Source organism: Coregonus clupeaformis, chromosome 24 (assembly GCF_020615455.1).
Source record: "Coregonus clupeaformis isolate EN_2021a chromosome 24, ASM2061545v1, whole genome shotgun sequence".
NCBI classification, from domain to species: domain Eukaryota; kingdom Metazoa; phylum Chordata; class Actinopteri; order Salmoniformes; family Salmonidae; genus Coregonus; species Coregonus clupeaformis.
In genome coordinates, this window is record NC_059215.1 from 51,911,279 (window position 1) to 51,938,573 (window position 27,295).

Below are 27,295 nucleotides of genomic sequence, written 5' to 3' on the forward strand. Positions count from 1 at the left end.
TTTTCTCCCTGTCGTGCTGTCTGTCTATGCATCTCTGCTGTCACTGTCTCTCTGTCTGTGATTCTCCTTGTTCTGATCTGTTGTCACTCTGTCTGTCTGTGATTCTCCTCTGCTGTCTGTCTGTCTGTCTGTCTGTCTGTCTGTCTGTCTGTCTGTCTGTCTGTCTGTCTGTCTGTCTGTCTGTCTGTCTGTCTGTCTGTCTGTCTGTCTGTCTGTCTGTCTGTCTGTCTCTGTTTCTTCTTGTTCTCCTCTGCTGTCACTCTGCCCTCCCTACCCTTTTGTCAGCTGGCATCACAGCAGTTCTTCTCTGCCACCCTGTCAATGACATCATCTGTATCCAGGACCATAAGGATTTCCTTTTCAGTTGTCATTAGCATAATGCCTCCAAGTGATCGTAGAATAAGGGTGCTCCTGAGTCGATGTTTTATGAATTTGAGAGTAGAGAAGCTCCTCTCACAGGTTACCTGGGTGACAGACAGGGTGAGTAGGAACTTGTACCCCAGGCCTATAACATGGTAAGCCTCTGTCAACAAGATGTACCACCATAGAAGTTGATAACAACATACAGAACAGTTCTTACATGTTGAACAACTTTTATTCATCCTCTCCACTTGTTCTTTATCATGTCCATCCGCTGGTATCTCACTCACATTCCTGGTTGTGTCCTTCTGCACTGCTGATGTTTTCACGCTCTCCCATTGACCGGCAAGACTGGTCAACTCACACTGCAAAGTGCTGACAGCTGCTCGGCTGGCAAATTTAAGCAAGAGTTTGCTTAGTTTAGCAAGTTATGTCTGGAGCAATCCATTGTATTTTATCTCTGAGAACCTGCTGGGGTCCAGATAAGCAAAGTCTGTGTACAATGTGCCTTGTGTCAGAAAGCGCTGATAGATGCTATCAGTGACTGTATCCATGATGACAAAGTGCACCTTAGTCTTGTAGACCCTCTCTGCATCTCTCTCAGTCTCATCCTGAGCAAACTCCCCAGGCATGGGCTTCCTTTCCTTGTTCTTTTCTGAGGCATCTCAGCTTGCACTTCCTGTTTGGGGTCTTCATCCTGTTCTTGCAGGTTGTCAGTGGCCCACTGCACAAAGCTCTCCGTGGCCCTCTTCACAGCATCGAAGTCCCTCACATTATTTTGCAGAGCCTCTTGTGTTCCCAATCCCATCCTGCTGTCAGGATGTCCATGCCACTGGTTTGTAGGTACTTGGAGAGAGGGGATGTTTCCTCAAATATACACAGAAATGTTTGGGGAGTGAAGATTGTCTCAAACCTTGAGCAGGGCCTCTGTTAATGCGCTGGCCTTGACACGTACAGTTGGATTGTGACTGTCCATCTCTTCAATAGCTGTCAAGGTGAGAATCACATCCACAAACAGAGCATTTTGTGGGTTGCAAAAGAATCCAAAGACCTTCTTCAGAGCAGCATCCTTGGCCCACCAGCATGTTTATCTTACAGGAGAGTCCAGGCACTTTTTTTCCCACCACATATTCATTATTTGTTAGGACTGGAATGAACACTGCCAGGTTATTTAGTAGAGACAACAGCAATGCACTTGCTATAACTACTCCTATTGTGTCTGCCATCATTTGTGTCTTTACATTTTTTTGTGAGCAGTGAGCATGTGTGGTTTCTCTGTGCTGATAACGTTGAGGGAGCACCTGTGGCTGAACACACCAACCTCCTGAGTTGATATAATGTTGCACTTCACTAGTGATAGCTCATGTCAAGACCAATAGAAAGAGAGGCAGACAAGCGGAGTAGAGATTAATGCGATTGAAAGAACCTGCATTTTTATCAGGATATTTTCTACAGTTTTTATTTGTTGGCCTTAGGCCTATGTATTTTACTTAGTTGACGATGGAAGTTATAGGCCTACTGCTGCATTGGCCTATAGGCTATCTCTGAGTTCCATGTGCTAATGTCTTTAGCCGCTGTAAGGGATCGGGGGTTGGCAGGGTCTAGACAGAGTCTGACACTTCCCCGATCTACAGAGAGGGGGAGTCATCAGACTCGATCGGGTTCACCTGAGTTCTGAGCACACCTGTCAGTAATTAGTGTAGGATTTAAGGTGTGCTCAGAAGCTCAGTCGGCGCGAGGTATTGTTCCATTGTGACTTGCTAAGCGTTTTGTTCCGAGAGAGAGAGAGAGTTTGTTGTTTTTGATTACCCGTGTATCCGACCTGTGCCTTGTTGTTTGACTCCCCGAATTGCTCAATCCTCTGCTTGTCTACCCCAGTGATTACCGTCCTCTGATCCTGTGCCTGTGCCCTCGACTACGACTAAGCCCGCTCCATTGGTACCTCTGCCTGTCTATGCCTGGCCCGGTTTTGACCACAGCCCGCCCGACCACGATTAAGCTATTCCCTTGTCTGTACTCTAATAAAGCATCGCTATTCTGCGATTGGATCTTACCACTCTGTCCGAGTATTCATTACAGAATACCTCGCCAATACCATGGATCCAGCGGAATTACAGAGGCGATGGGAGATACAGGAGAAACGGATGGATGAACTCCTACAGCTACTCAACGCTGGTGCGGCTGAAGGCACCACCCCGAGCACGGTCAGTCCTCGTCATGCACCTCCGATTTCTCTACCTACTAGGTACGACGGGGAACCTGGCAAATGTCAGGGGTTTCTACTCCAGACGTCCCTGTATATGTCGTATAATCATACTATGTTTTCCGATGACCGTAGCAGGGTGGATTTCATGATTTCTCTGCTAACGGGAAGAGCACTGGATTGGGCTACTGCGCTTTGGGCAGCTGAGGTCCCCGAGTTGAATGCGGAAGTTCAGTTCAAGAGACTGTTTCAAGAGGTGTTCGACCACCCAGAGTCTGGGCGTAGTGTGGGAGACCAACTATGCGAACTTCAGCAGGGCCGTCGCACAGTAGCCGACTACGCTTTAGAGTTCCGTACTATAGCAGCCGGTAGCGGATGGAGCGAGACTGCTTTGCTCACAGTTTTCCGAAGAGGGCTGCGCAAAGACGTACAGACTGAGTTGGCTTGTCGAGGAGATATCACTGCGCTACATGAGTTTATCAAAATAGCCATCTCTATTGATAATCTTATAGTGCAACAAGGCATCCACAGTCCGGGAGTCCTCCATCACTGGTCCTATGCAATCGACAGAGCGGAGGAGAGAATCTGAGGAGGAACCTATGCAACTGGGACGGTCACCTCTACAAGGTTCGGTGAGACAACAACGTCGGCAAGACGGACTATGCCTGTATTGTGGTCAGTCGGGTCATTTCGTTCGTCAATGTCCGGTACGACCTAACCGTACACCAGGATATCGCCTCGGAACTGCCAAACCGGTGAGTGAGAATCAAGTTTTGAACATTACATCGAAACAAATGTATGTGCCAGTTACCTTATCTGTCGGAGAGAAAGTGCGCAGGTTGGAAGGACTTATTGATTCCGGAGCGGCTGCCAGCTTTCTGGATATGGGTCTTGCTGAGGAGTTGGGAGTTCAACTTATCCCAATTCAACCTCCCCTGCGAGTCAACGCGTTAGATGGTGAGCCCATGGGCACTGGGTTTATTACGCACCGTACCGAGGTAATCAAGTTACAAGTGGGCTCCATACACCAGGAGAACATCTTTTTTTTTCGTCATCTCCGCTCAACGGGAGCCACTAGTTCTCGGCCACCCCTGGCTCGTCCTCCATGATCCGGTCATCTCCTGGAAATCTGGCGATATCACAGCTTGGAGTGAGGTATGTAGGGCAGATTGCCTCAATTTACCGTGCAAAATGTCTACTGTGGAGGATGCGCAGGGTGCGGTGTCTACTGTGGTCCCTACAGAATACCAGGATTACGCGCAGGTGTTCTCCAAGGAGAGGGCTACCATGTTACCACCTCATCGGGCCTGGGACTGCAGGATTGATCTGCTATCCGGAGCTACACCTCCTCGTGGAAGAATCTACCCGTTGTCACAGCCGGAACGAGAAGCGATGAGCCAGTATATTGATGAGGCGCTACAGCAAGGGGCCATTCGCCCATCGACGTCTCCCGCCGCATCCAGTTTTTTCTTTGTGAAGAAAAAGGATGGCAGACTGCGTCCTTGTATAGACTATCGAGGGTTGAATGATATTACCATCAAAAATCGTTACCCTCTGCCTTTGATTCCAGCAGCCCTTGAACAGGTGGGACAGGCCTCCATGTACAGTAAACTGGACCTCAGGAGTGCGTACAATCTGGTGCGTATTAGAGAGGGGGATGAATGGAAGACTGCCTTCATCACACATCGAGGACACTACGAATATTGTGTCATGCCCTATGGACTTACCAACGCGCCCTCAGTATTCCAGGCGTTCATGAATGACATTTTCAGGGACATGATTGATCGATTTGTTATAGTGTACATTGATGACATCCTAATATATTCTAACTCTCTGAGTGAACATGTGTCCCATGTACGACAGGTTCTGGATCGGCTCCTACAACATTCTCTGTTCGTGAAGGCAGAAAAGAGTGAATTCCATGTCACTACGATTTCCTTCCTTGGGGCCATACTCACTCCCGACGGGGTTAAACTGGATGAATCCAAGGTGCAAGCGGTACAAGACTGGCCTCAACCCCAGACGGTGAAGGAGCTCCAGAGGTTCTTAGGGTTTGCCAATTACTATAGACGGTTCGTGCGTAATTTCAGCACAACCGCAGCGCCCCTGTCGGCGATGACCAGCTACAAGGGTCGCGGTCTGAACTGGACGGAGGGGGCAGTGCGTGCGTTTGAGACGTTGAAACAACGCTTTACCACCGCTCCTATTCTATGTCACCCGGACCCTACCTTACCGTTTATCGTGGAAGTGGACGCTTCGGAGGTTGGAGTTGGAGCCGTATTATCCCAACGCCAAGGTGAGCCGCCTAAATCACGACCCTGTGCTTTCTTTTCAAGGAAACTGAATTATGCCGAGCAGAACTATGACGTGGGTAATCGGGAATTACTGGCGGTGAAGTTAGCACTGGAGGAGTGGAGACATTGGTTGGAGGGAGCAGAGCATCCGTTCCAAGTGCTCACCGACCACCGCAACCTGGAGTATCTTCACAGTGCCAAACGACTGAACTCCCGACAGGCAAGGTGGTCTTTATTCTTCAACCGTTTCCGATTCACTGTCTCTTATATCCCCGGGTCCAAGAATGGTAAGGCGGACGCGCTTTCCCGACGGTTCGAGCGCACGGAAAGACCCGTGGAGCCAGAACCTATTCTCCCCATGAGTTACCGTGCTGGTCCGGTGAGGTGGGCTATTGATGACACGATTCAGGAGAGCTTACAAGCGGAACCAGCCCCTCCAGAAACCCCGGGGTCTAAGGTGTTTGTGCCAGCTCCTCTTCGACCTCAACTGATGGAATGGTGCCACACGTCGCTGGGATCTGGTCATCCCGGAATCACTCGAACTACACGACTCATCAGCCGAAAATACTGGTGGGATTCCCTCACAGATGACGTCAGAGACTATGTCTTATCCTGTCCAGTATGTGCTCATTCCAAGGTACCTCGTGCACTACCGGAGGGTAAGCTGATGCCATTGCCAACTCCTCAACGACCATGGTCGCACATTGCTATGGACTTTGTTACCGACCTACCAGAATCAGAGGGCCATACTGTAATTCTCGTGGTCATCGATCGTTTCTCCAAGATGTGCCGGTTAGTACCCATGACCCGTTTGCCTAACGCCACTCAGATGGCTGAGACTATGTTTACCCAGGTGTTCCGGCAGTTTGGTGTCCCGGAGGATATTGTTTCCGACCGGGGACCCCAGTTTGTATCCCGGGTATGGAAGGCCTTCTGCGAACGCTTGGGCATCTCGGTTAGCCTAACCTCCGGATATCATCCCCAGGCCAATGGGCAGACAGAACGGCTCAACCAGGAAATTGGGAAATATCTACGGCAACAATGTTCGCGGCAGCCGCAAGAGTGGAGTCGATTCCTTCCTTGGGTAGAGTATGCTCAGAACTCACTCATTCACACCTCCCTACGCTTAACGCCCTTCCAGTGTGTTCTAGGGTATCAACCCCCCCTGTTCCCGTGGGATACCGCTTCAGGGATGGTACCGGCGGTGGACGAGTGGTTCCGTCGGAGTGCGCAGGTCTGGGAAACAGCCCATCAACATCTCAGTCAAGCCTCACAACAGCAAAAGACCTACGCCGACCGACGCCGGAGACCTACTCCCACTTATCAACACGGGCAACGAGTGTGGCTGTCTACCCGAGACCTGCGGTTCCGACGGAGCTGCAAGAAGCTCCAACCCAGGTACATTGGTCCTTTCAAAGTTCAGAGACGTATTAACCCTGTCACCTACCGTCTGTTACTCCCTCGACACTACAGGATAAACCCTACGTTCCACGTCTCCCTGTTGAAACCTGTCCATTATAGCCCGATGTATCCACCAATCGCTCAACAACCTACTACACCACCTTTGGAGGAGGAACAGGACACCACCTATACAGTCCACGAGATACTGGAGTCAAGACGGAGACGAGGGGGCATCGAATATCTCGTGGACTGGGAGGGATATGGACCTGAGGAACGGTCCTGGGTTCCGGCTAAGGACATACTGGATCCCGCTCTCAAGACCACTTTCCACGCTGAGCACCCAGATCATCCAGGACCCCGACCCAGAGGAAGACCACCCGGTAGAGGTAGAAGGCCGTCAGGAGCCGGCCCTGGGGAGGGGGATACTGTAAGGGATCGGGGGTTGGCAGGGTCTAGACAGAGTCTGACACTTCCCAGATCTACAGAGAGGGGGAGTCATCAGACTCGATCGGGTTCACCTGAGTTCTGAGCACACCTGTCAGTAATTAGTGTAGGATTTAAGGTGTGCTCAGAAGCTCAGTCGGCGTGAGGTATTGTTCCATTGTGACTTGCTAAGCGTTTTATTCCGAGAGAGAGAGAGAGTTTGTTGTTTTTGATTACCCGTGTATCCGACCTGTGCCTTGTTGTTTGACTCCCCGAATTGCTTAATCCTCTGCTTGTCTACCCCAGTGATTACCGTCCTCTGATCCTGTGCCTGTGCCCTCGACTACGACTAAGCCCGCTCCATTGGTACCTCTGCCTGTCTATGCCTGGCCCGGTTTTGACCACAGCCCGCCCGACCACGATTAAGCTATTCCCTTGTCTGTACTCTAATAAAGCATCGCTATTCTGCGATTGGATCTTACTACTCTGTCCGAGTATTCATTACAGCCGCCAATGGATCATGGTGTTTCAATGTTCACTTCTAAATTGGTTTATGACCTATTTAACCGGTTGAGAGTTTTTTGTCACCTTGGTAAACATAACTCTGAGAAAATACATATCACATGTGGCATTCCACAAGATTCGATTTTGGTTCCGGTACTGTTCAGTTGATATATGTTACCCCATAACAGCGTTATCAGAAAGCACAGCATTGATTTTTTTTACAGACGATACACAACTTTACATTTCTGTGTAACCAGAGGATTTTAGCTCCACGGATACATTTATTAGACTATATTTGTTATTTAAATACTTGGATGGCTCACAACTTCCTCCAGCTAACTCAAGACAAGACAGAGGTACTTATTGTTGGTGTGATGAGTGTGATTAGAAGGAGTCAGGCGCAGGAGGGTAAATCACTGAATACAGAGTTTATTCCGTCGTACACAGTTGCGCTGGATAGCGACAACAAAATACAGGCACAGGAGAAACCATCTACCCTGGCAATACAAGGTACGGGTAGCTCCAACAAAATACAGTCACAGGGGAAATATCTACCCCGGCAATACAAGGTACGAGTAGCTCCACCGAGCTACACTACTCTCACATAAAACAATCACCCACAAGGAAAGCGGGCAAAGGGAACACTTATACACGGACTAATGAGGGGATAGGAACCAGGTGTGTGTAATTGACAAGACAAGACAAATGGAATGAGGATATATGGAGCGGCAGTGGCTAGTAAGCCGGTGACGATGAACGCCGAAACTGCCCGTACAAGGAGGGGAGGCAGCCTCGGCAGAAATCGTGACAGTTGGAGCCAAAGCTCAATAACGGGCAATAAATATAAAACACCAGGTAAAAAACCTAGGTGTTATTTTAGATTCTGAACTCAATTGACAACAGACTTTCAGCATGCTTATAGGGAAGGACATTCAAAAAATACGGCACTTACACAAATGACTGATGATTGGCTGAGAGAAATTGATGATACAAAGATTGTGGGAGCTGTTTTGTTAGACTTTAGTGCGGCTTTTGACATTATCGATCAGTCTGCTGCTGGAAAACGTATATGTTATTGCTTTACACCCCCTGCTATATTGTGGATAAAGAGTTACCTGTCTAACAGAACAGAGGATGTTCTTTAATGGAAGCCTCTCCAACATAATCCAGGTAAAATCAGGAATTCCCCAGGGCAGCTGTCTAGGCCCCTTACTTCTTTCTATCTTTACTAATGACATGCCACTGGCCTTGAGTAAAGCCAGTGTGTCTATGTATGCGGATGACTCAACACTATACACGTCAGCTACTACAGCGATTGCAATCACTGCAACACTTAACAAAGAGCTGCAGTCAGTTTCAGAATGGATGGCAAGGAATAAGTTAGTCCTAAATATTTCACAAACTAAAAGCATTGTATTTGGGACAAATGATTCACTAAACCCTAAACCTCAACTAAATCTAGTAAATAATCATGTGGAAATTGAGCAAGTTGTGACTAAACTGCTTGGAGTAACCCTGGATTGTAAACTGTCATGGTCAAAACATGTTGATACAACAGTAGCTAAGATTGGGAGAAGTCTGTTCATAATAAAACGCTCCTCCGCCTTTTTAACAACACTAGCCACAAGGCAGGTCCTACAGTATCTAGTTTTGTCGCACTTGGACTACTGTTCAGTCATGTGGTCAGGTGCCACAAAGAGAGATCTCAGTAAATTACAATTGGCTCAGAACAGGGCAGTACGGCTGGCCCTTAAATGAACACAGAGAGCTAACATTAATAACATGCATGTAAATCTCTCATGGCTCAAAGTGGAGGAGAGATTTACTTAATCACTACTTGTTTTTGTAAGAAGTATTGACAAGCTGAATGCACAGACGTGTCTGTTTAAACTACTAGCACACAGCTCGGACACCCATGCATACCCCACAAGACATGCCACCAGAGGTCTCTTCACAATCCCCAAGTCCAGAACAGACTATGGGAGGCGCACAGTACTACATAGAGCCATAACTACATGGAACTCTATTCCACATCAGGTAACTGATGCAAGCAGTAGAATCAGATTTAAAAAGCAGATAAAAATACACCTTATGGAACAGCGGGGACAGTGAAGAGACACACAGGCACAGACACACAAAAAGATAAGATAAGACTGTACACACACATACACATGGATGTTGTATTGTAGATACGTGATGCGTAGAGTAGTGGCCTGAGGGAACACACTAAATGTATTGGGTAGAGTGTTATGAAATGTAATGTCATGTAATATTTTAAATTGTATACAATTGCCTTAATGTTGCAGCAGCTAATGGGGTTCCTTAATAAATACAAATACGAATCACACGTTAGGAATGTGACCAAAATAGCATTTTACCACCTGAGGAACATTGCCGTTGTGTGTCCGTTTCTCTCTCAGGCTGATACAGAGAACCTCACCCATGCTTTCATTACAATCAGTATTGACTACCATAATGCTCTCCTAAGATCACACATTACACCGGCTGCCTGTGAGTTTTAGAATTCATTTTAAGATTCTTCTTTTGGTTTTTAAAGCAATCCACAATTGTGCAGACACGCTTTTGAGTTATGTACCCAGTAGGTCCTCTGGCACTGGCCTTTGAACTATCCTTTAGACTTATAGGAGCCTTGCTCAAGGGCACAGACTTTTTAAAATATATTTTATTCCACCTATTCGTCTCAGGGATTCAAACCAGTGACCTTTCAGTTACTGGCCCAACACTCTTAACCGCTAGGCTAAGTAGCTCCCTCAGAGCCTGTGGCACCAGCCTTTTAACTATCCCAAAGCCTAGGACCAAGAGTTGTGGGTTCGATTCCCACAGGGGTCAGTATGAAAATGTATGCACTCACTAACTGTAAGTCGCTCTGGAAAAGAGCGTCTGCCATATGACTAAAATGTAAAAATGTAAGAGGCATGAAGAGTCAGCCTGTAGTTATTATGCCCCCAGCCTCTGGAATAGCCTGCCAGAGAACCTGAGGGGGGACTAATCTGTGGACATATTTAAAAGAGATCTTAAAACACACCTTTGTAGCTTTGCTTTTCCTCAGGGTGCTTTTTAGACATTCAGTTTTATTGTTATTCTTTTGTTTTCTATCCTCTTATGTTTGTTGTCTAGTAAATATTACAGTTTTTATTTTAACTGTTTTCATAGTTTTTTTCCCCTGTGAAGCACATTTCATTGCATTCCTTGTCTAAACAGGTAAAATTCGACTGAGTTCAGCAGCGCACTTTCAAATCAGAAGGCAGTTGAGTCACCAGAGGAAGAACAGACATCGAAAACAACAGGGAGAGAACAGCCTTGTCGTCAAATTACAAATACAGTCATTCATCAATATTTTTTTTCTCTCCAGTTACTGCACGGAACATGTTAAGAAGGCTATTTCTACATATACACAAATAATCCATATCTTACCCTGCCTTGGTTCGCATTTGGACTATTGTACATTCTTTCACTTTGACTTTCCAAATAACGAAACGTGGGAGGCTACTGATAAACGAAAAAATCATTACCAGAAAAATAAGTAATGAAACTCCTGTCAATTTGGTAAAAGCCTACATTCTATTGGTGGGTAACATAAAATGTTTCCACATGATTTAACTTCGTGTAGGAACGCGTCATAGCTATTTAAACCTTCACTGGAGATATGGGATCACACACTATCACATTATCATAACGCTTTTAATACAATGACCTACACTCCAGATCGCCAAATCAGACAATAGATGGTATGGCTATACTTGTCTGGAACACATCCATCTGTTTATGTCGCCATGACAAAGTGTAGATTTCGTTTAGATGTGCTCAATCTAAACAGTGTACCAAATTATTAACCTCAATCTCATTAATTCTGAATGTGTCCCTCAAACGCGATTGTTTAGATTTACATAATTATATACATAATTTAATAGGATCTCTGTGGTAGGCTAACAACTAATTTACATAGAATGAATATAATGGGCTTGAAACCTCTAACCCTGGCAATTCATTTTATTTCTATGGAACAACCACTTTATGACATTAGCAGCCATAGAGATAGAACGTGTTTCATCTTTATGATAGCAGTCTCAAAGCAAAACTGTATTCATTGAGATGGAATGTTAAAACATTCTATGTAATAACCATAAATATTGTAAACTATATGATAAAAAAAAAGAAATTGTCCCATTGACTTTTTTCTCTCTCATATGATCTTTGTAAAATGTCAACATAAGTACTGGTCGTCTAACATCTAAATTATTATTAAGATAGGCGACTTCTATCACTGCTTTCTACAATAATATGCTACATGAACTTTCTTGACATTCTAAAGATACATTTAGTAAACATTTCCTGATGGTGGTTTCCACCTGTAGGATATCCCTCCAAGGTAAACAATGATGAGAGCAGCAGGTGAGTCACCAGGTAGGCCAAACACATCCATGAGTGCAGCCAAGACCCAACATCTGCCCCTTTGAAGGACTGTCAAACTCAACATTTCTTGTTCAGTGGGAACCCCACTTTGAATCCAGTTTATAAACTGTGACTTACATTTTTCAATTCACATTTAATCACTCTTAGTTGATAGTTTGTTTTACTGACCGAAATGACAAGGAATCCAGTCAACAGTCAGAGAGAGAAGGTCCATCTTTAGTTGAGGACAATCAGAAGTGTCCATCATGTTCCAGAGCATCAGCAGAGCATCCCAAAGTCATCCCTAAATCTGACCCCTCCCTCCGGTGTAAGGTGACAGGACTACTCATGTTGCTAGCTTATTGAATGGATGATACTTAAAATGTAACCCTTGCAATTGCCATTAATAAAAGCCTATTCCCATAGGTAATAACACGTCAAAACAAAACATTGAAATGAACGTTTGTTTAGTTCTGGAGAGGTAAAACAAACAGCTTGTGTAAAAAGAAAACTATACGTTTAATGAATAAAGTGAAAGTTAATGAATGTTTCTTGCATGCAACTGAAGCCTGCAGGTTAATTGCTCCACCAAAGGAAATGGCAGGTTGAGCCTGCTTGGACCCAGGAGCAGCCAGAGAAGGTCATCAGAACAAGCCTAACTTCACCAGAACCACCATGTCTGAGGACACAGGGGGGAAGGTACCATGGTACATGACCCTACTACATGAGAAGGTACATCATTTTATACAGATTGGTGGGGATCAGTCTGAAATCAAAACATCCATGTAGACACTTTATTGATAGCCCAGATCTGATGGTTGTTAGCACTATGGTTGGTTCAGTGGGGTGTGCACCATATTAGAGGTTGGTATTGACTGTAGTTGTAGTATTGTAAGCCCTCTTTTTACAGGAGCAGAACATACTGATGTTAGGTGAGCAAATCACTCGCCTGTCAGAGTTTGAAGAGGAGTGTTCGAAGAAAGACCAAGAGATCTCTGTGCTTCAGGAGAAGCTGACAGAACTGACCATTTATCATAATGAGGATGTGGCCAGAGGTCAGGGAGGAAGTAGGGACTCCTCTGCACTGTATATTTCAGACTTCTGTGATAGTATTGTAGCTCATACATGTACTGAACAACAAGTTGTGACTTTTGTCCATTTGATACAGTCTGATGGGTATACAGCCATATACTGATTACCACAGCAGTGCTCTAACTTTAACAGTACCATCTGTCCCTCTGCCTTTGAACCCTCAAGGTTGACTAAAATGGAAACTAAAACAAAATGAAAAAGAAAGTAAAAACTAGAAACTTCAGGTTACAAGACTGTTCAAACCATAACTGATACCAGAACCAACAGAGCACAACACACATCTAGAATTAAATATAAAAACCTGTCAAAATGAAATAAAATGAATGAAAAGACAAAACTGTATGAAAATAATATTAACCTTGGTCTTCTCACATACATTTCTGTGTGTTTCTTTGTATTGAAGGCGGAGTTGATAGTGCGTCTGTCAGAGGAGGTCAGGAATCTGAGGGAGGTGGAGAAGGAGGTCCAGGAGTAGAGCCAGCAGATAACCAGGCTAGAAGAGGAGCTCCACAGGCTGAGAGAGGCCAGCCCTGGGTGGGGTCCTGAACATGGAGGGTTCGGAGCCCTGTTGGACAGAGAAGCAACTCACTCTGAGACAGAACACCAAGACATAGAGCAGGTTAACCCTTAGTTAACACTGTCAGAGTTAGGAATGAATCATTTGTTAAAATTTGAAATTGATATAAAGACTGCACGTAATATTACCATCTGGTATAAGACCTAAAACGGATCTAATCTTGCATGGTGGCCTTGTCTGAGTCTTGGAACATGGCCTCAAACACAGCTCTTCAGATATACAGAGAATGCTGTGGACAGTGAGGAGGAAGACAACAGAGTATCACTTACTGGACAGATGAGAGAAGTGGAGAGAACCAATGAACAACTGATGAGGGACTTAGAGGAGGCCAGGAAGAATCATGTGATCTCTTCTGGTGTGTAGGAGAGGAGATACAATATCAAACACAGCTTTAGAGCCTAAACTGTGGGAGGATGAGCCCCCAATCCCAAATCTCCCCCTTGCCCCTTGCCCCTTTCCCCTTAACCCCTATGTACTCTGAGAACTGAAAGGTTTGGATAGGTGTGAACAATCCTGTCAATAAAAGGTGACACTCTTATTGTATGTTATCCCAATCAATACTGTATTTGTACTCTGCAGGTACAGTGAGTTCCTTGTGTAGAACTCTGTCCATAAAGGAAGGAGAGCTGATCTCTGCTAAAGGCCAGCAGGATGAGTTGAGACAGCAGCTGAAGGACCGGTTGGCCCAGTAACAGGTGTTGGTGAACACATATTTAGGAGAGGAAGTACAAAACCAACGACGCTAGACAGAGTGGAATTAGGTTTAAGCAAAAGGCAGTTTATTAAACACAGAGATATCTTGTACTGTTTAAGCTACATGCATGGACCCAAACAATTGCCTCTTATGGAGACAGTTGAGAAGGATGTCTAAACAGAGTTTACAGCATTACTTTATACAATGTAACATAAAGGAAGGGGTCCTTCTTCTAGTCCCTTGATTGGTTCCCGAGGCGTAGGAGGCGGGTCTGCTCTGTCCAGAGCAGATGCCCCATTGGTGCACGGCAGAGTCCTCTGCCCTTGGCACCCGACCAGTAGAAGGAAGTGGAGTTTGAGTGTGCGTCCACAGTGAAATGTCTGTGTGTGTCAAAGAACTCGTGAGGCATGAGAATGAGTGTGCGTGCAAATGAAATATTTGTGTGTGTCCAGGGAACTGGTGAGGAGGATCTGGTGATTGTGGCCTTGGGCGTGGGTGTTGTCCTGTTATTGCACTCCTGCAAGACTAGGCCATCTGGTGACAAGATATGGCTGCTCTTCTCTGTCCTTTGTTCGACAACTAACACAACAGCCCACTGTTAATATCAGACACATGACACAGGCCATGTCTAGAAAGGTATGAACATGCTTTGAGTGTGTAGATTTGTAGATTAGGCTATATAGCTGTATATGTGAATCAGACCTGGGTCAAATATGTATTTCAATAAATCAAACACATTTTATTTATAAAGCCCTTTTTACATCAGCAGATGTCACAAAGTGCTATACAGAAACCCAGCCTATTTCAAATTATATGAATATTTCAGGTGTTCATGATTTATCTTAATCGGGAGGCAGAGGTTGCACTTTTGGGACTATTCAGTTGTTTCCTTTGTGTCTAAATTGAGCACACCTAAAGTTTTTCAAACACAATGTGAATGTGACTTCTCTTTAACCTGCCTTTATTTTCAGTTCACCTGTTTACGATACGGTATGAGGAACTCACTATAATGCTGGAGGAGGAGAATGAACCCTGAGGCAGGTTGGGACACACCTTTCCTGTTACTTCATCAGATAACTTTGTTTACACTCTACACTTCATCTCAAAGAGACAAAGTTAGAAAGCCTGACTCACGGTTAGAAAGCCTTAGTACTTGTGTGTCTGTGTAATGTCCACTAGAATAGAATACAGCATATCTACTGTGTGGGGTTGGAAACATGATGTGTTTGTGACTGTTACAATAAGAGAAAGCTGAAAGTGAAAGTTGAAGTCAGACTTGAAAAAACATCCTCTCTCTGACCACCTAACAGAAGTGTTCCAACCCCTGCCTCTCCAGTGTGAAACATGGTTACACCTCTTTCTGCTTGAGTCAGGGTTTTTTGTGGTTCTTAGTGAAAAGCCTTGCACAGCTCTTAATGATACCAAAATACATCATTATGTGATGTAACTTTTTGCTCAGTGATGTCTAAGTAAATAGACTAGGGCAAGTGCATTGATTATGTCAATGAATGCTTCAATGAGAAACCTCAAAGATTGGCAAGTAATGTAAAAGAAAGGGTTTAGATAATGTATCTCCAGCAACACAGGGCTTACATCCGTTCACTGGATAGGTTGTACTGCCCTCTAGTGGCAGTAGCATTAACAGATATTAACTAAGTCTCATGTTAATCCAATATAAATACAAGGTATTTGTCAATGATCCACTGATTGCGATCCTCCAGGTTGTAGTCCAGCTGCAGGAGGAAGTGTCCCAGAGGAAAAAGGAAGTAGCTGAGGTTAAAGGTCAGACGAAGCAGCTCAGCCAGGCGCAGAAGGTGGAGAGAGAAGCCCAGAGGAGCCTGAGGAGAGAGGTCCAGGTTTGCCAGGAGTCCATTGACTCTCTGAACCTGCAGAGCAACAACAGCCTAGTGGCCTTGGAGTAGATACAGACCAGGGTATTACTGACCTCTCTCCTCATTCATAGTCATCTGGAGTACAGACCAGGGTATGACTGACCTCTCTCCTCGTTCATAGTCATCTGGAGTACAGACCAGGGTATGACTGACCTCTCTCCTCATTCATAGTCATCTGGAGTACAGACCAGGGTATGACTGACCTCTCTCCTCATTCATAGTCATCCTTATCATGATGTAGGCACCAATGATGTTGTAACCAATGATGTTGTAACCAATGATGCAATGATGTTAACTATACGTTTATAGATAGTATGCAATGATGTAGTTATGAAAACAGCAGATAGGCCTGCACACTGTCTGTATCGAATTACCACCTTTAATCACAATGTTTCTAACCTGTTTTTATGTATACTTTATTAGCCCAGCACCTACCTTTTTAAGGATCTGACCACAAACATTTCTATAGCAATGATGTAAGGCATTAATAGGAAGTCATACTTAATGAAGGATTTATAAAGCGTTTCTAAGTAGATCAACTATTAATTATCAGTTTGTTTATTAAGTCATAATAAACCTGGTTCCATGTCTTCCAGCATGAAAGCTGAGATTGAAGATCATCAAGGCTGTGAAAGCAGCAGCTCCAACACCACAGAAGAAGATCTAATGAAAGCAAGCAGCAGCTCCAACACCACAGAAGAAGATCTTATGAGAGAAAGCAGCAGCTCCAACACCACAGAAGAAGATCTAATGAAAGCAAGCAGCAGCTCTAACACCACAGAAGAAGATCTAATGAGAGAAAAAAGCAGCTCCAACACCACCGAAGAAGATCTAATGAGAGAAAGCAGCAGCTCCAACACCACAGAAGAAGATCTAATGTCACACAGTGGAGGAACTCCTGACAGCTGCAACTGGAAGGGATATCCTTGAGTGTGACTGTAACTGTTACACTTGTCCGCCATCTTGTGGAATGACATGTCAATTAATTTAGGCTACTATTGGAATCAATTCACTAGTGGCCTAGGCATTTTGCTTTATTTAGCAAACTTTTTTTTTTTTTACAAAATAAGGTACACTTGCTGAATGTATGTTGATTATTTTCACAATATTAACAAATGTACAAATGTTTTGTGCCAATGTAGCTCAGCTGGTAGAGCACGGCGCTTGTAACGCCAAGGTAGTGGGTTCGATACCCGGGACCACCCATACACAAACATGTATGCACGCATGACTGTAAGTCGCTTTGGATAAAAGCGTCTGATAAATGGCATATTATAATTATAATTATAATTATACAAATTACTGTACAGCAAAACAACAAGTAATGTAAAATGTATCAGATCATTTAAATAGAATTTACATAGAATTTTAATTCAAGCAATCATCAAACCAGTTTTGTTAAAAGGCACAAGTAAAGACTGTTCATATCACATTTGATTTTTAAATAACAGGTGAATCAAGATCACAGATCCCAGTAACGTTGGCTGAATACAGCCAACTCCTGATAAATCCACATTGGATTAGTCCAAATTCAAGTGGAAGTGCTTGCAGTTCATTTTATCCACGGCGTTGTGGATATCTTCACGCTCCAGTTCTCCAGACACTTCATCTGAGTACAGTGGATGGTGATCATTTATGATATTGCACGTTTTCAATGGTACACTTTCAAACTGAGCTCCCAGATTAGTGCAGGCTGCGAGATGCGACTGACATTTTACGGGTGGGGAGAGAGCGAGAGTGGGGGGTGGACATGGAGGGCGCATGGCTTGAAGCACTGAACATCATGATGTGAATTGGAATGTGTTTAGGCTATTACTAGCATCAGAACTTCACTGAATTACATAATTATATACTAGACATTAGGAATACTTTTGGAACTTAAAATAACATTATATAAACCGATTTTCAAGATTTGTAAATAACAGTTCTGTTCCAGAAGACTAGACATCACTTTTGTTCCCAGTTCAGTTTCTGTTTCATGAAGAAAATGTACATTTAAATAATTTAGCAGAAGCTCTTAGGGTTAAGTGCCTTGCTGAAGGGCAGATCAACATACTTTTTTTTCTTCCACCTAGTCTGCTTAGGGATTCCAAACAGCAACCTTAGTCAGCTAGTCGGCTGAGGGATTCCAAACAGCAACCTTAGTCAGCTAGTCGGCTGAGGGATTCCAAACAGCAACCTTAGTCAGCTAGTCGGCTGAGGGATTCCAAACAGCAACCGTAGTCAGCTAGTCGGCTGAGGGATTCCAAACAGCAACCGTAGTCAGCTAGTCGGCTGAGGGATTCCAAACAGCAACCTTAGTCAGCTAGTCGGCTGAGGGATTCAAACGGGCGACCTTTCAGTTACTGGCCTAACGCTGTTAACCGCTAGGCTACCTGCCGCCCAGTGGTCCTCTCTCTGACTCACTCACTCACTCTCACACACGCACACACACAAACACTAAAAAAGAATTCACACACACACTTAACAATAATTTACAGATGCAATAGAAACAGATACAATTCCTAAAATGAATCTGAGTTTTTTCTTTTTTTCACTATTATTAAAACTATGTCCAGTGTAGCTCAGTTGGTAGCACATGGTGTTTGCAATGCCAAGGTTGTTGGTTCAATTCCCATGGGGGACCAGTATTAATGAAAATGTATGCACTCACTACTGTAAGTCACTCTGGATAAGAGTGTCTGCTAAATGACTAAAATGTAAACAGCTCCAGCTAATATCACTGTCATGGATGCCACAGCACTGCTTCTAGCTGTGGAATGGGATAGTTGTGGTCCACACTCTGAATCCGACCAAGGGGATCCTGGTTTCATTTCCTGAAGTCCCAAGGATTCACATCTATAAACAGATAAATACTGGCCATTAATGATTCATTTATAACTTGGTCATACATCTTTCAGTTTTAGATGTGTGTTAGGTAACTTTGTATTTAGGGTAAAAACTATTTGTGTAAGCCACACTTACCCAGTGTGTGACTGGCAGGCTGTAAATGATCCATCTGAATAAGTATCACCAGTACAGTTAGAACACACAGTATCTGTAGATGTTGTTCCTGCATAAATGGAGGTTTAAACATACGTTTACATTATTAAAAAACAAGACATCCCAAAACAAACTTGTAAACATCGTACTTAAACTTTCTTGATTTATTTTTAATTCTCTAATGATTTCAATCAATCAATCAAACGATCAGCTACTTTTAATTCAGTAGAGTAACTTGGCACACTAGAAATCATGACAAAATCACGTTGAATACTTGAGAGGAGACCAACCTGTGTGACGGATGTATTGACCAGGTTTACAGCTGCTGTGTTTCTGGGCTATTCTACAACCATCTTTGTTAGAGAGCAGACAAAAGAACCCCTCCAGTGGCCTGCAAAAATCATCTGATTCTGGTTTGCATGGCTGTTTTTGTAACGATCCCGGCTGTCTGAGTCGGGTCCTGTCTGGTGACTAGTTTTTCCTGTTCGTAATCTCCAGTTTCCCGAGGGTTCGGGAACGCTCCGGGGAGCGCTCTGGTTTTCCGCACCTGCATCCCATCAGCAATCTGCACACCTGGTCCTGATCATCACCCTTCTTAGGCTCTGGCCGAACATCCAGTTCCTGCCGGATCGTTAGCTATGAACAGTATGTTTGTCAGCGTGTCAGCCTCTGAGCCCTTAGTTAGTTTTGTTGTTTTGCACCTTGTTACTTGCTGTGTACTGACCTCCGTTTTTGTTCTGTCTGCAGTCTCTCACCCGGAACCTTCACCCAACCTCTGCCTGATGGTCGGCGGCTGCCGAGCCAGTACCGGACCAACCACTGCACCCTCAACAACCCATCCACGCCACCCGCTCTGTTCCCTGGATTATTCAGCCTCACTCGGAATCTACTAAATAAACACTCACCTTTCTCTCAACGTACCTTGTCCTTGTCTGCTTCTGGGTTCTGGCATAGTAAACCCTGACAGAACGATCCGGCCAGTAATGAACCCAGCGGACCTGGACTCCGTTCGCCATGCTATTACCCAGCAGGAGAAGATGTTGGGCCATCATAGCACGGTACTACAGGAGATCGCGTTGTCAGTTCGGAACCTTTCTACCGGTCTGGCGGAGGTCCAGAACCAACGTAAGTGTCCGGTGGAGGATCCACTACCGGTTTCACCCATCTCGCCTGCCGCTTCTGAAGCTGTGTCCATCCGTGAGCCCAAGGTTCCGACGCCGGATAAATATGAGGGGGAGCTGGGAAGATGCCGTTCCTTCCTTATGCAGTGTGGATTAGTGTTCGATCTACAGCCCTACTCTTATGCCACAGACAAGGCTAGGATAGCCTTTGTGATTGAGTTGCTGCGTGGTCGAGCGCTGGAGTGGGCTTCAGCCGTTTGGGAACGACAGGATCCCTGCATGGCTTCATACCAGGGGTTCACGGCCGAGATGAGGAAGCTCTTCGACCATTCCGTCCGAGGGAGGGACGCAGCTAGGCGCCTGTTTTCGCTTCGCCAAGGAACTCGCAGCGTGGCCGACTTCGTGATCGAGTTCAAGACGTTGGCTGTGGAGAGTGGGTGGAACGAGGAGTCGCTGCAAGCGGCCTTTTACCAGGGTCTGTCGGAGCAGCTCAAGGATGAGTTGATCTCCTATCCGGAGCCTAGTGACCTGGACAGCTTGGTAGCCTTGTCTATTCGGGTGGATAATCGAGTCCGAGAGCGAAGGAGGGAGAAGCAATGGGGTCCGTCCAATCGATCAGCTTCTCAGTTCCCAGTCGGGTCGGGTGGTGGACCAGAACACGTCGATCATTCTCCACCACAATGGATTAGTGGAGAGGTCCTCTCTCCCGATTCTGAACCCATGCAAGTGGGGCGGCACGGGTTAACCAAGGAGGAGCGTCAACATAGACGTAAGACCAACTGCTGCCTCTACTGTGGTAGCTCGGGACATTACATCTCCACTTGTTCCCGGCGGTCGTCAAACTGCCCGGCTCGCTAAAGTTGGGAGGACTTTTAGCGAGCCAGTTTCAACCTCTCAGTACCTCTGTCAGACCCCGTTTCCGGCTACCCTTGTGAACAGGAATCAGAGCTTAGCGCTTAACGCTTTTATCGATTCAGGTGCCGATGGAAGCTTTCTTGATGCCGAAGTTGGTGGAACAGCTGGGGCTTTCCAAGGAGCAATTGCCGGAAGCCATTGAAGCGACCACTCTGAACGGCAGTAGTCTGGCACGTATCACGATGAGGACTGAACCGGTTAAGATGCGGTTGTCGGGGAATCATTCTGAGATGATTTCATTCTTCATTCTGCCGTCTTCCCATGTTCCTCTGGTCCTTGGATACCCCTGGCTGAAGGAACACAATCCCACGTTCGATTGGGTGACGGGCAAGGTAACGAGTTGGAGCCTTGATTGTCATGCTAACTGTCTCAAGACTGCCTGCCCCCATTCGGTTCCCAGTCAGGTGATTGAGGCTAAACCCCCAGATTTGTCCCTGGTTCCCGAGACATATCACGATTTGGGGGAAGTTTTCAGTAAGCAGAAGGCTCTGTCACTCCCTCCCCACCGACCATATGATTGTGCCATCAACCTGGTCCCTGGAGCTGTCTACCCCAAGGGAAGGTTATACAGTATCTCCCGACCTGAACGTGAGGCGTTGGAGACCTACATCAAGGAGTCCCTAGCTGCTGGTCTCGTTCGTCCCTCGTCATCACCCCTGGGGCAGGATTCTTCTTTGTGGGTAAGAAGGATGGCTCTCTTCGACCGTGTATTGATTATCGGGGGTTGAATGACATCACGGTCAAGAACAAGTATCCCCTGCCCTTGATGAGTTCTGCCTTCGACTCCTTACAGGGTGCTACGGTGTTCACCAAGCTAGACCTACGCAATGCGTATCACCTGGTCCGGATCAGAGAGGGGGACGAGTGGTTGACGGGTTTCAATACACCGATGGGTCACTTCGAGTATCAGGTGATGCCGTTTGGACTGACCAATGCTCCAGCGGTATTCCAGAGTATGGTGAACGACGTCCTGAGAGATATGATCGGTCTCTTTGTGTTTGTTTACCTGGATGACATTCTGATCTTCTCGAAGGAACCTTCCGACCACGTCCAGCATGTCCGGCAGGTTCTGCAGCGATTGTTGGAGAATCGCCTGTTCGTGAAGGGCCGAGAAGTGCGAGTTTCACGCCCACACGACATCCTTTCTCGGGTACATCATCTCCAGGGGAGAGATTAGGATGGACCAGGAGAAGGTTAGAGCGGTTCTGGAGTGGGCCCAGCCCGGTACGAGATTGCAGCTCCAGAGATTTTTGGGGTTTGCGAATTTCTACCGCAGATTCATCCGGGATTACAGCCGTGTGGCCGCTCCGTTAACTGCCTTGACTTCCAGTATCAGGACCTTCAAGTGGAATCCGGAGGCGGATCGAGCGTTTCTGGATTTGAAGAGGCGATTCACCAACGCACCGATTCTCTCTCAACCGGACACGGCCCGTCAGTTCGTCGTTGAAGTGGACGCGTCTGATGTGGGAGTTGGCGCCATCCTGTCGCAGCGATGCTCCACGGACAGTAAACTCCATCCCTGCGCCTACTACTCGTCGCCTTTCGCCTGCGGAGAGGAATTACGATGTGGGTAACCGGGGAGCTTCTCGCGGTGAAACTTGCCTTGGAGGAGTGGCGCCACTGGTTGGAGGGGGCGGAGCAACCGTTTATTGTCTGGACTGACCACAAGAATCTTGCTTACGTGCAATCGGCTAAACGTCTCAACTCCCGTCAGGCCAGGTGGGCGTTGTTTTTCGGACGATTCAAGTTTGCCCTGACGTTCCGACCTGGATCTAAGAACGGCAAGGCGGACACCTTGTCCCGGATGTTCTCCAAGACGGAGGAGAGTGGGTCCAAGACCGAGACAATTCTCCCCCGGAACTGCGTCGTGGGAGCAGTTATGTGGAAGATTGAGGAGGAGGTGCTGGCGGCCCTTCGGACTCAGCCCGGTCCCGGTAACGGTCCACCCGGTCGGTTGTTTGTGCCTGAGTCGGTTCGTCCGGCTGTCCTCAAATGGTCCCACGCCAGCAAGATGGCTTGTCACCCTGGCGTGGCTCGGACAATGGCGTTTCTTCGCAGACGTTTTGGTGGCCTGCCATGGCCGAGGATACTCGGGGGTTTGTTGCTGCCTGTCCAGTGTGTGCGCAGAATAAGAGTACCAATCGGCCCAGCTCTGGACTACTTCACCCCCTTCCTATTCCCCGCGACCATGGTCGCATCTGGCCCTGGACTTCGTCACTGGGTTGCCCGCTTCTGAGGGGAACACGGTCGTTCTGACTATCGTGGACAGATTCAGCAAGTTCGCCCACTTTGTGCCAATTGCCAAGCTTCCCTCTGCCTCGGAGACGTCCGAGATCCTGGTTAGGGAGGTTTTCAGGGTCCACGGTTTGCCCAGTGATATCGTTTCCGACCGTGGCCCTCAGTTTACCTCTGCTGTCTGGAAGTCCTTCTGTTTGGCCATTGGAGCTACAGTCAGTCTCACATCTGGTTTTCACCCCCAATCCAATGGTCAGGCGGAGAGAGCCAACCAGAAGATGGAATCCACGCTACGCTGTCTGGTCTCTTCCAACCCCACCTCCTGGGTCTCTCAGTTGCCTTGGGTTGAGTATGCCCACAATACTCTTCCTACATCTGCCACTGGGATGTCTCCCTTCCAGTGCCTGTATGGCTACCAACCTCCCCTGTTTCCTTCTCAGGAGAAGGAGCTCTCAGTGCCTTCTGTTCAGGCCCATATTCGTTGTTGCCACCGGACCTGGCATCGGGCCAGAAAGGCACTCCTTAGAGTTTCGGACCGGTATCAGCTCCAGGCGAATCGTCGCCGGATCCCCCGCTCCCACCTATACCATCGGAGATAGGGTTTGGTTGGCCACACGGGATCTTCCGTTACGGACTGAGTCTAGGAAGTTGTTACCGAAGTTCATTGGTCCGTTTGTGGTGGAGAAGGTGATCAATCCAGTGGCAGTTCGACTCAAACTACCGAGGACGCTCAGAGTCCATCCCACCTTTCATGTCTCCTGCCTCAAGCCTGTCTTCCTCAGTCCTCTGTTGCCTCCTCCGCCTCCTCCTCCTCCTCCTCGGATGATCGGAGGTGGTCCTGCCTACACGGTGCGTCGCATCATGGATTCCAGACGGCGGGGCCGGGGTTTCCAGTATCTCGTGGACTGGGAGGGGTATGGTCCTGAGGAGAGGAGTTGGATTCCGCGGCGACAGGTCCTTGATGCGGACCTCATCAGTGACTTCTACCGCCTCCATCCTGGCGCTCCGGGGAGTCCGCCCGGTGGCGTTCGTCGGAGGGGGGGTACTGTAACGATCCCGGCTGTCTGAGTCGGGTCCTGTCTGGTGACTAGTTTTTCCTGTTCGTAATCTCCAGTTTCCCGAGGGTTCGGGAACGCTCCGGGGAGCGCTCTGGTTTTCCGCACCTGCATCCCATCAGCAATCTGCACACCTGGTCCTGATCATCACCCTTCTTAGGCTCTGGCCGAACATCCAGTTCCTGCCGGATCGTTAGCTATGAACAGTATGTTTGTCAGCGTGTCAGCCTCTGAGCCCTTAGTTAGTTTTGTTGTTTTGCACCTTGTTACTTGCTGTGTACTGACCTCCGTTTTTGTTCTGTCTGCAGTCTCTCACCCGGAACCTTCACCCAACCTCTGCCTGATGGTCGGCGGCTGCCGAGCCAGTACCGGACCAACCACTGCACCCTCAACAACCCATCCACGCCACCCGCTCTGTTCCCTGGATTATTCAGCCTCACTCGGAATCTACTAAATAAACACTCACCTTTCTCTCAACGTACCTTGTCCTTGTCTGCTTCTGGGTTCTGGCATAGTAAACCCTGACAGTTTTACCCTCAAACCCAAACCTATGAAGAACACATTGCATTCATTATCTGAAGAAAACATATTAAGCCAGTCAAATGTCAATCATAAATCACATCTGATATAGCCTGTAGCACATTACCTCAGTATTAAAGTCTGGCTATTGTATAAATACAGGACAACTCTCACCTGAATCACAGCTGGAACATGGTGCACATTTCATGAGACCATTGGGCTCATCAAGGAATGTAGAATCAACACAGGGCACACAGGAAGTGCTGGTGAATTCAGTACAATGCTTATGTACACGATTTCCTGGGGAAGAGAGAATCACAATGTATGGAATTTCTATTGGTGTTGATCATTTATGAACCTATGATGATGATTTAAAGAGAGGGTCTTTACCTGGTGAACACATGGGACAACATTCATCCCCTATTCTGTACTCGGCTCTACCACATGCAATACAGGATCCGATGCTTACAATCACCAATATATTAGGTATCTGGAAGTAGAGAAAATGTTAACAAATTCCCAAAATCAAAACTGATGTGTATTTATATAACTTAAAGAACTAGTTAGCACAATTCAAACAAAATTATTATAATTTCAAATCAATGTAAATATGTAGGACCATTTTATACAGGCAGTGGGACCTGGTTTGAGCCCCAAAACAGGTGTGGGGGGGTGTTGGGGGGGTTTGCCTGTTTTGCATGTTATTTTGGCATTAATTCATGTCACGTATCCGTTTGCAAACAATGTAAAAAAAAAATATTGAGTTAATAAAGCAGCATACAAACATGCTCTCTTTCTCTTCTTTGATTGGATGTCACGCCCTGGCCTTGAGAGGCCTGTTGTCTTTAGTTGGTTTAGTCAGGGCGTGAGGATCTATGTTAGAATTTCTATGTTAAGGATCTACAGTGAGGGAAAAAAGTATTTGATCCCCTGCTGATTTTGTACGTTTGCCCACTGACAAAGAAATGATCAGTCTATAATTTTAATGGTAGGTTTATTTGAACAGTGAGAGACAGAATAACAAAAAAAAAATCCAGAAAAATGCATGTCAAAAATGTTATAAATTGATTTGCATTTTAATGAGGGAAATAAGTATTTGACCCCTTCTCAATCAGAAAGATTTCTGGCTCCCAGGTGTCTTTTATAGAGGTAACGAGCTGAGATTGGGAGCACACTCTTAAAGGGAGTGCTCCTAATCTCAGCTTGTTACCTGTATAAAAGACACCTGTCCACAGAAGCAATCAATCAATCAGATTCCAAACTTTCCACCATGGCCAAGACCAAAGACCTCTCCAAGGATGTCAGGGACAAGATTGTAGACCTACACAAGGCTGGAATGGGCTACAAGACCATCACCAAGCAGCTTGGTGAGAAGGTGACAACAGTTGGTGCGATTATTCGCAAATAGAAGAAACACAAAAGACCTGTCAATCTCCCTCGGCCTGGGGCTCCATGCAAGATCTCACCTCGTGGAGTTGCAATGATCATGAGAATGGTGAGAAATCAGCCCAGAACTACACGGGAGGATCTTGTCAATGATCTCAAGGCAGCTGGGACCATAGTCACCAAGAAAACATTTGGTAACACACTACGCCGTGAAGGACTGAAATCCTGCAGCGCCCGAAAGGTTCCCCTGCTCAAGAAAGCACGTATACAGGGCCGTCTGAAGTTTGCCAATGAACATATGAATGATTCAGAGGAGAACTGGGTGAAAGTGTTGTGGTCAGATGAGACCAAAATTGAGGTCTTTGGCATCAACTCAACTCGCCGTGTTTGGAGGAGGAGGAATGCTGCCTATGACCCCAAGAACACCATCCCCACCGTCAAACGTGGAGGTGGAAACATTATGCTTTGGGGGTGTTTTTCTGCAAAGGGGACAGGACAACTTCACCGCATCAAAGGGATAATAGACGGGTCCATGTACTGTCAAATCTTGGGTGAGAACCTCCTTCCCTCAGCCAGGGCATTGAAAATGGGTCGTGGATGGGTATTCCAGCATGACAATGACACAAAACACACGGCCAAGGCAACAAAGTAATGGCTCAAGAAGAAGCACATTAAGGTCTTGGAGTGGCCTAGCCTGTCTCCAGACCTTAATCACATAGAAAATCTGTGGAGGGAGCTGAAGGTTCGAGTTGCCAAACGTCAGCCTCGAAACCTTAATGACTTGGAGAAGATCTGCAAAGAGGAGTGGAACAAAATCCCTCCTGAGATGTGTGCAAACCTGGTGGCCAACTACAAGAAACGTCTGACCTCTGTGATTGCCAACAAGGGTTTTGCCACCAAGTACTAAGTCATGTTTTGCAGAGGGGTCAAATACTTATTTCCCTCATTAAAATGCAAATCAATTCATAACATTTTTGACATGCGTTTTTTCTGGATTTTTTTGTTTGTTATTCTGTCTCTCACTGTTCAAATAAACCTACCATTAAAATTATAGACTGATCGTGTCTTTGTCACTGGGCAAACGTACAAAATCAGCAGGGGATCAAATACTTTTTTCCCTCACTGTAGATGTGTATTTCTATGTTTGGCCGGGTGTGATTCCCAATCAGAGACAGCGGTCGCTCGTTGTCTCTGATTGGGGATCATACTTAGGTAGCCATGTTGCCTAC

General features: G+C 46.3%; 1 protein-coding gene and 1 long non-coding RNA gene across 2 annotated transcripts in view; both read right to left on the reverse strand.

Moving 5' to 3' along the window:
* Window positions 1-17,180: 17,180 nt before the first annotated feature.
* On the reverse strand, window positions 17,181-18,435 carry LOC123481847. The gene is made up of 2 exons (XR_006657403.1): window positions 18,150-18,435; window positions 17,181-18,032 (listed from the first exon to the last, which is right to left on the reverse strand). It is a non-coding gene; the product is annotated as an uncharacterized LOC123481847 (long non-coding RNA).
* A 48-nt stretch (window positions 18,436-18,483) lies between these two features.
* The window catches only part of LOC121537803 (tumor necrosis factor receptor superfamily member 14-like), a 34,146-nt gene continuing 25,334 nt past the window's right edge, over window positions 18,484-27,295 (reverse strand). Inside the window, exons 3-8 of the mRNA XM_045206930.1 lie at window positions 25,071-25,170; window positions 24,855-24,980; window positions 24,651-24,709; window positions 19,126-19,258; window positions 18,818-18,905; window positions 18,484-18,691 (exon numbers count right to left, since the gene is read on the reverse strand). Coding sequence (XP_045062865.1) covers window positions 18,538-18,691; window positions 18,818-18,905; window positions 19,126-19,258; window positions 24,651-24,709; window positions 24,855-24,980; window positions 25,071-25,170 — 660 coding nt within the window. The 3' untranslated portion in view covers window positions 18,484-18,537. The remainder of the gene's footprint in view (window positions 18,692-18,817; window positions 18,906-19,125; window positions 19,259-24,650; window positions 24,710-24,854; window positions 24,981-25,070; window positions 25,171-27,295) is intronic.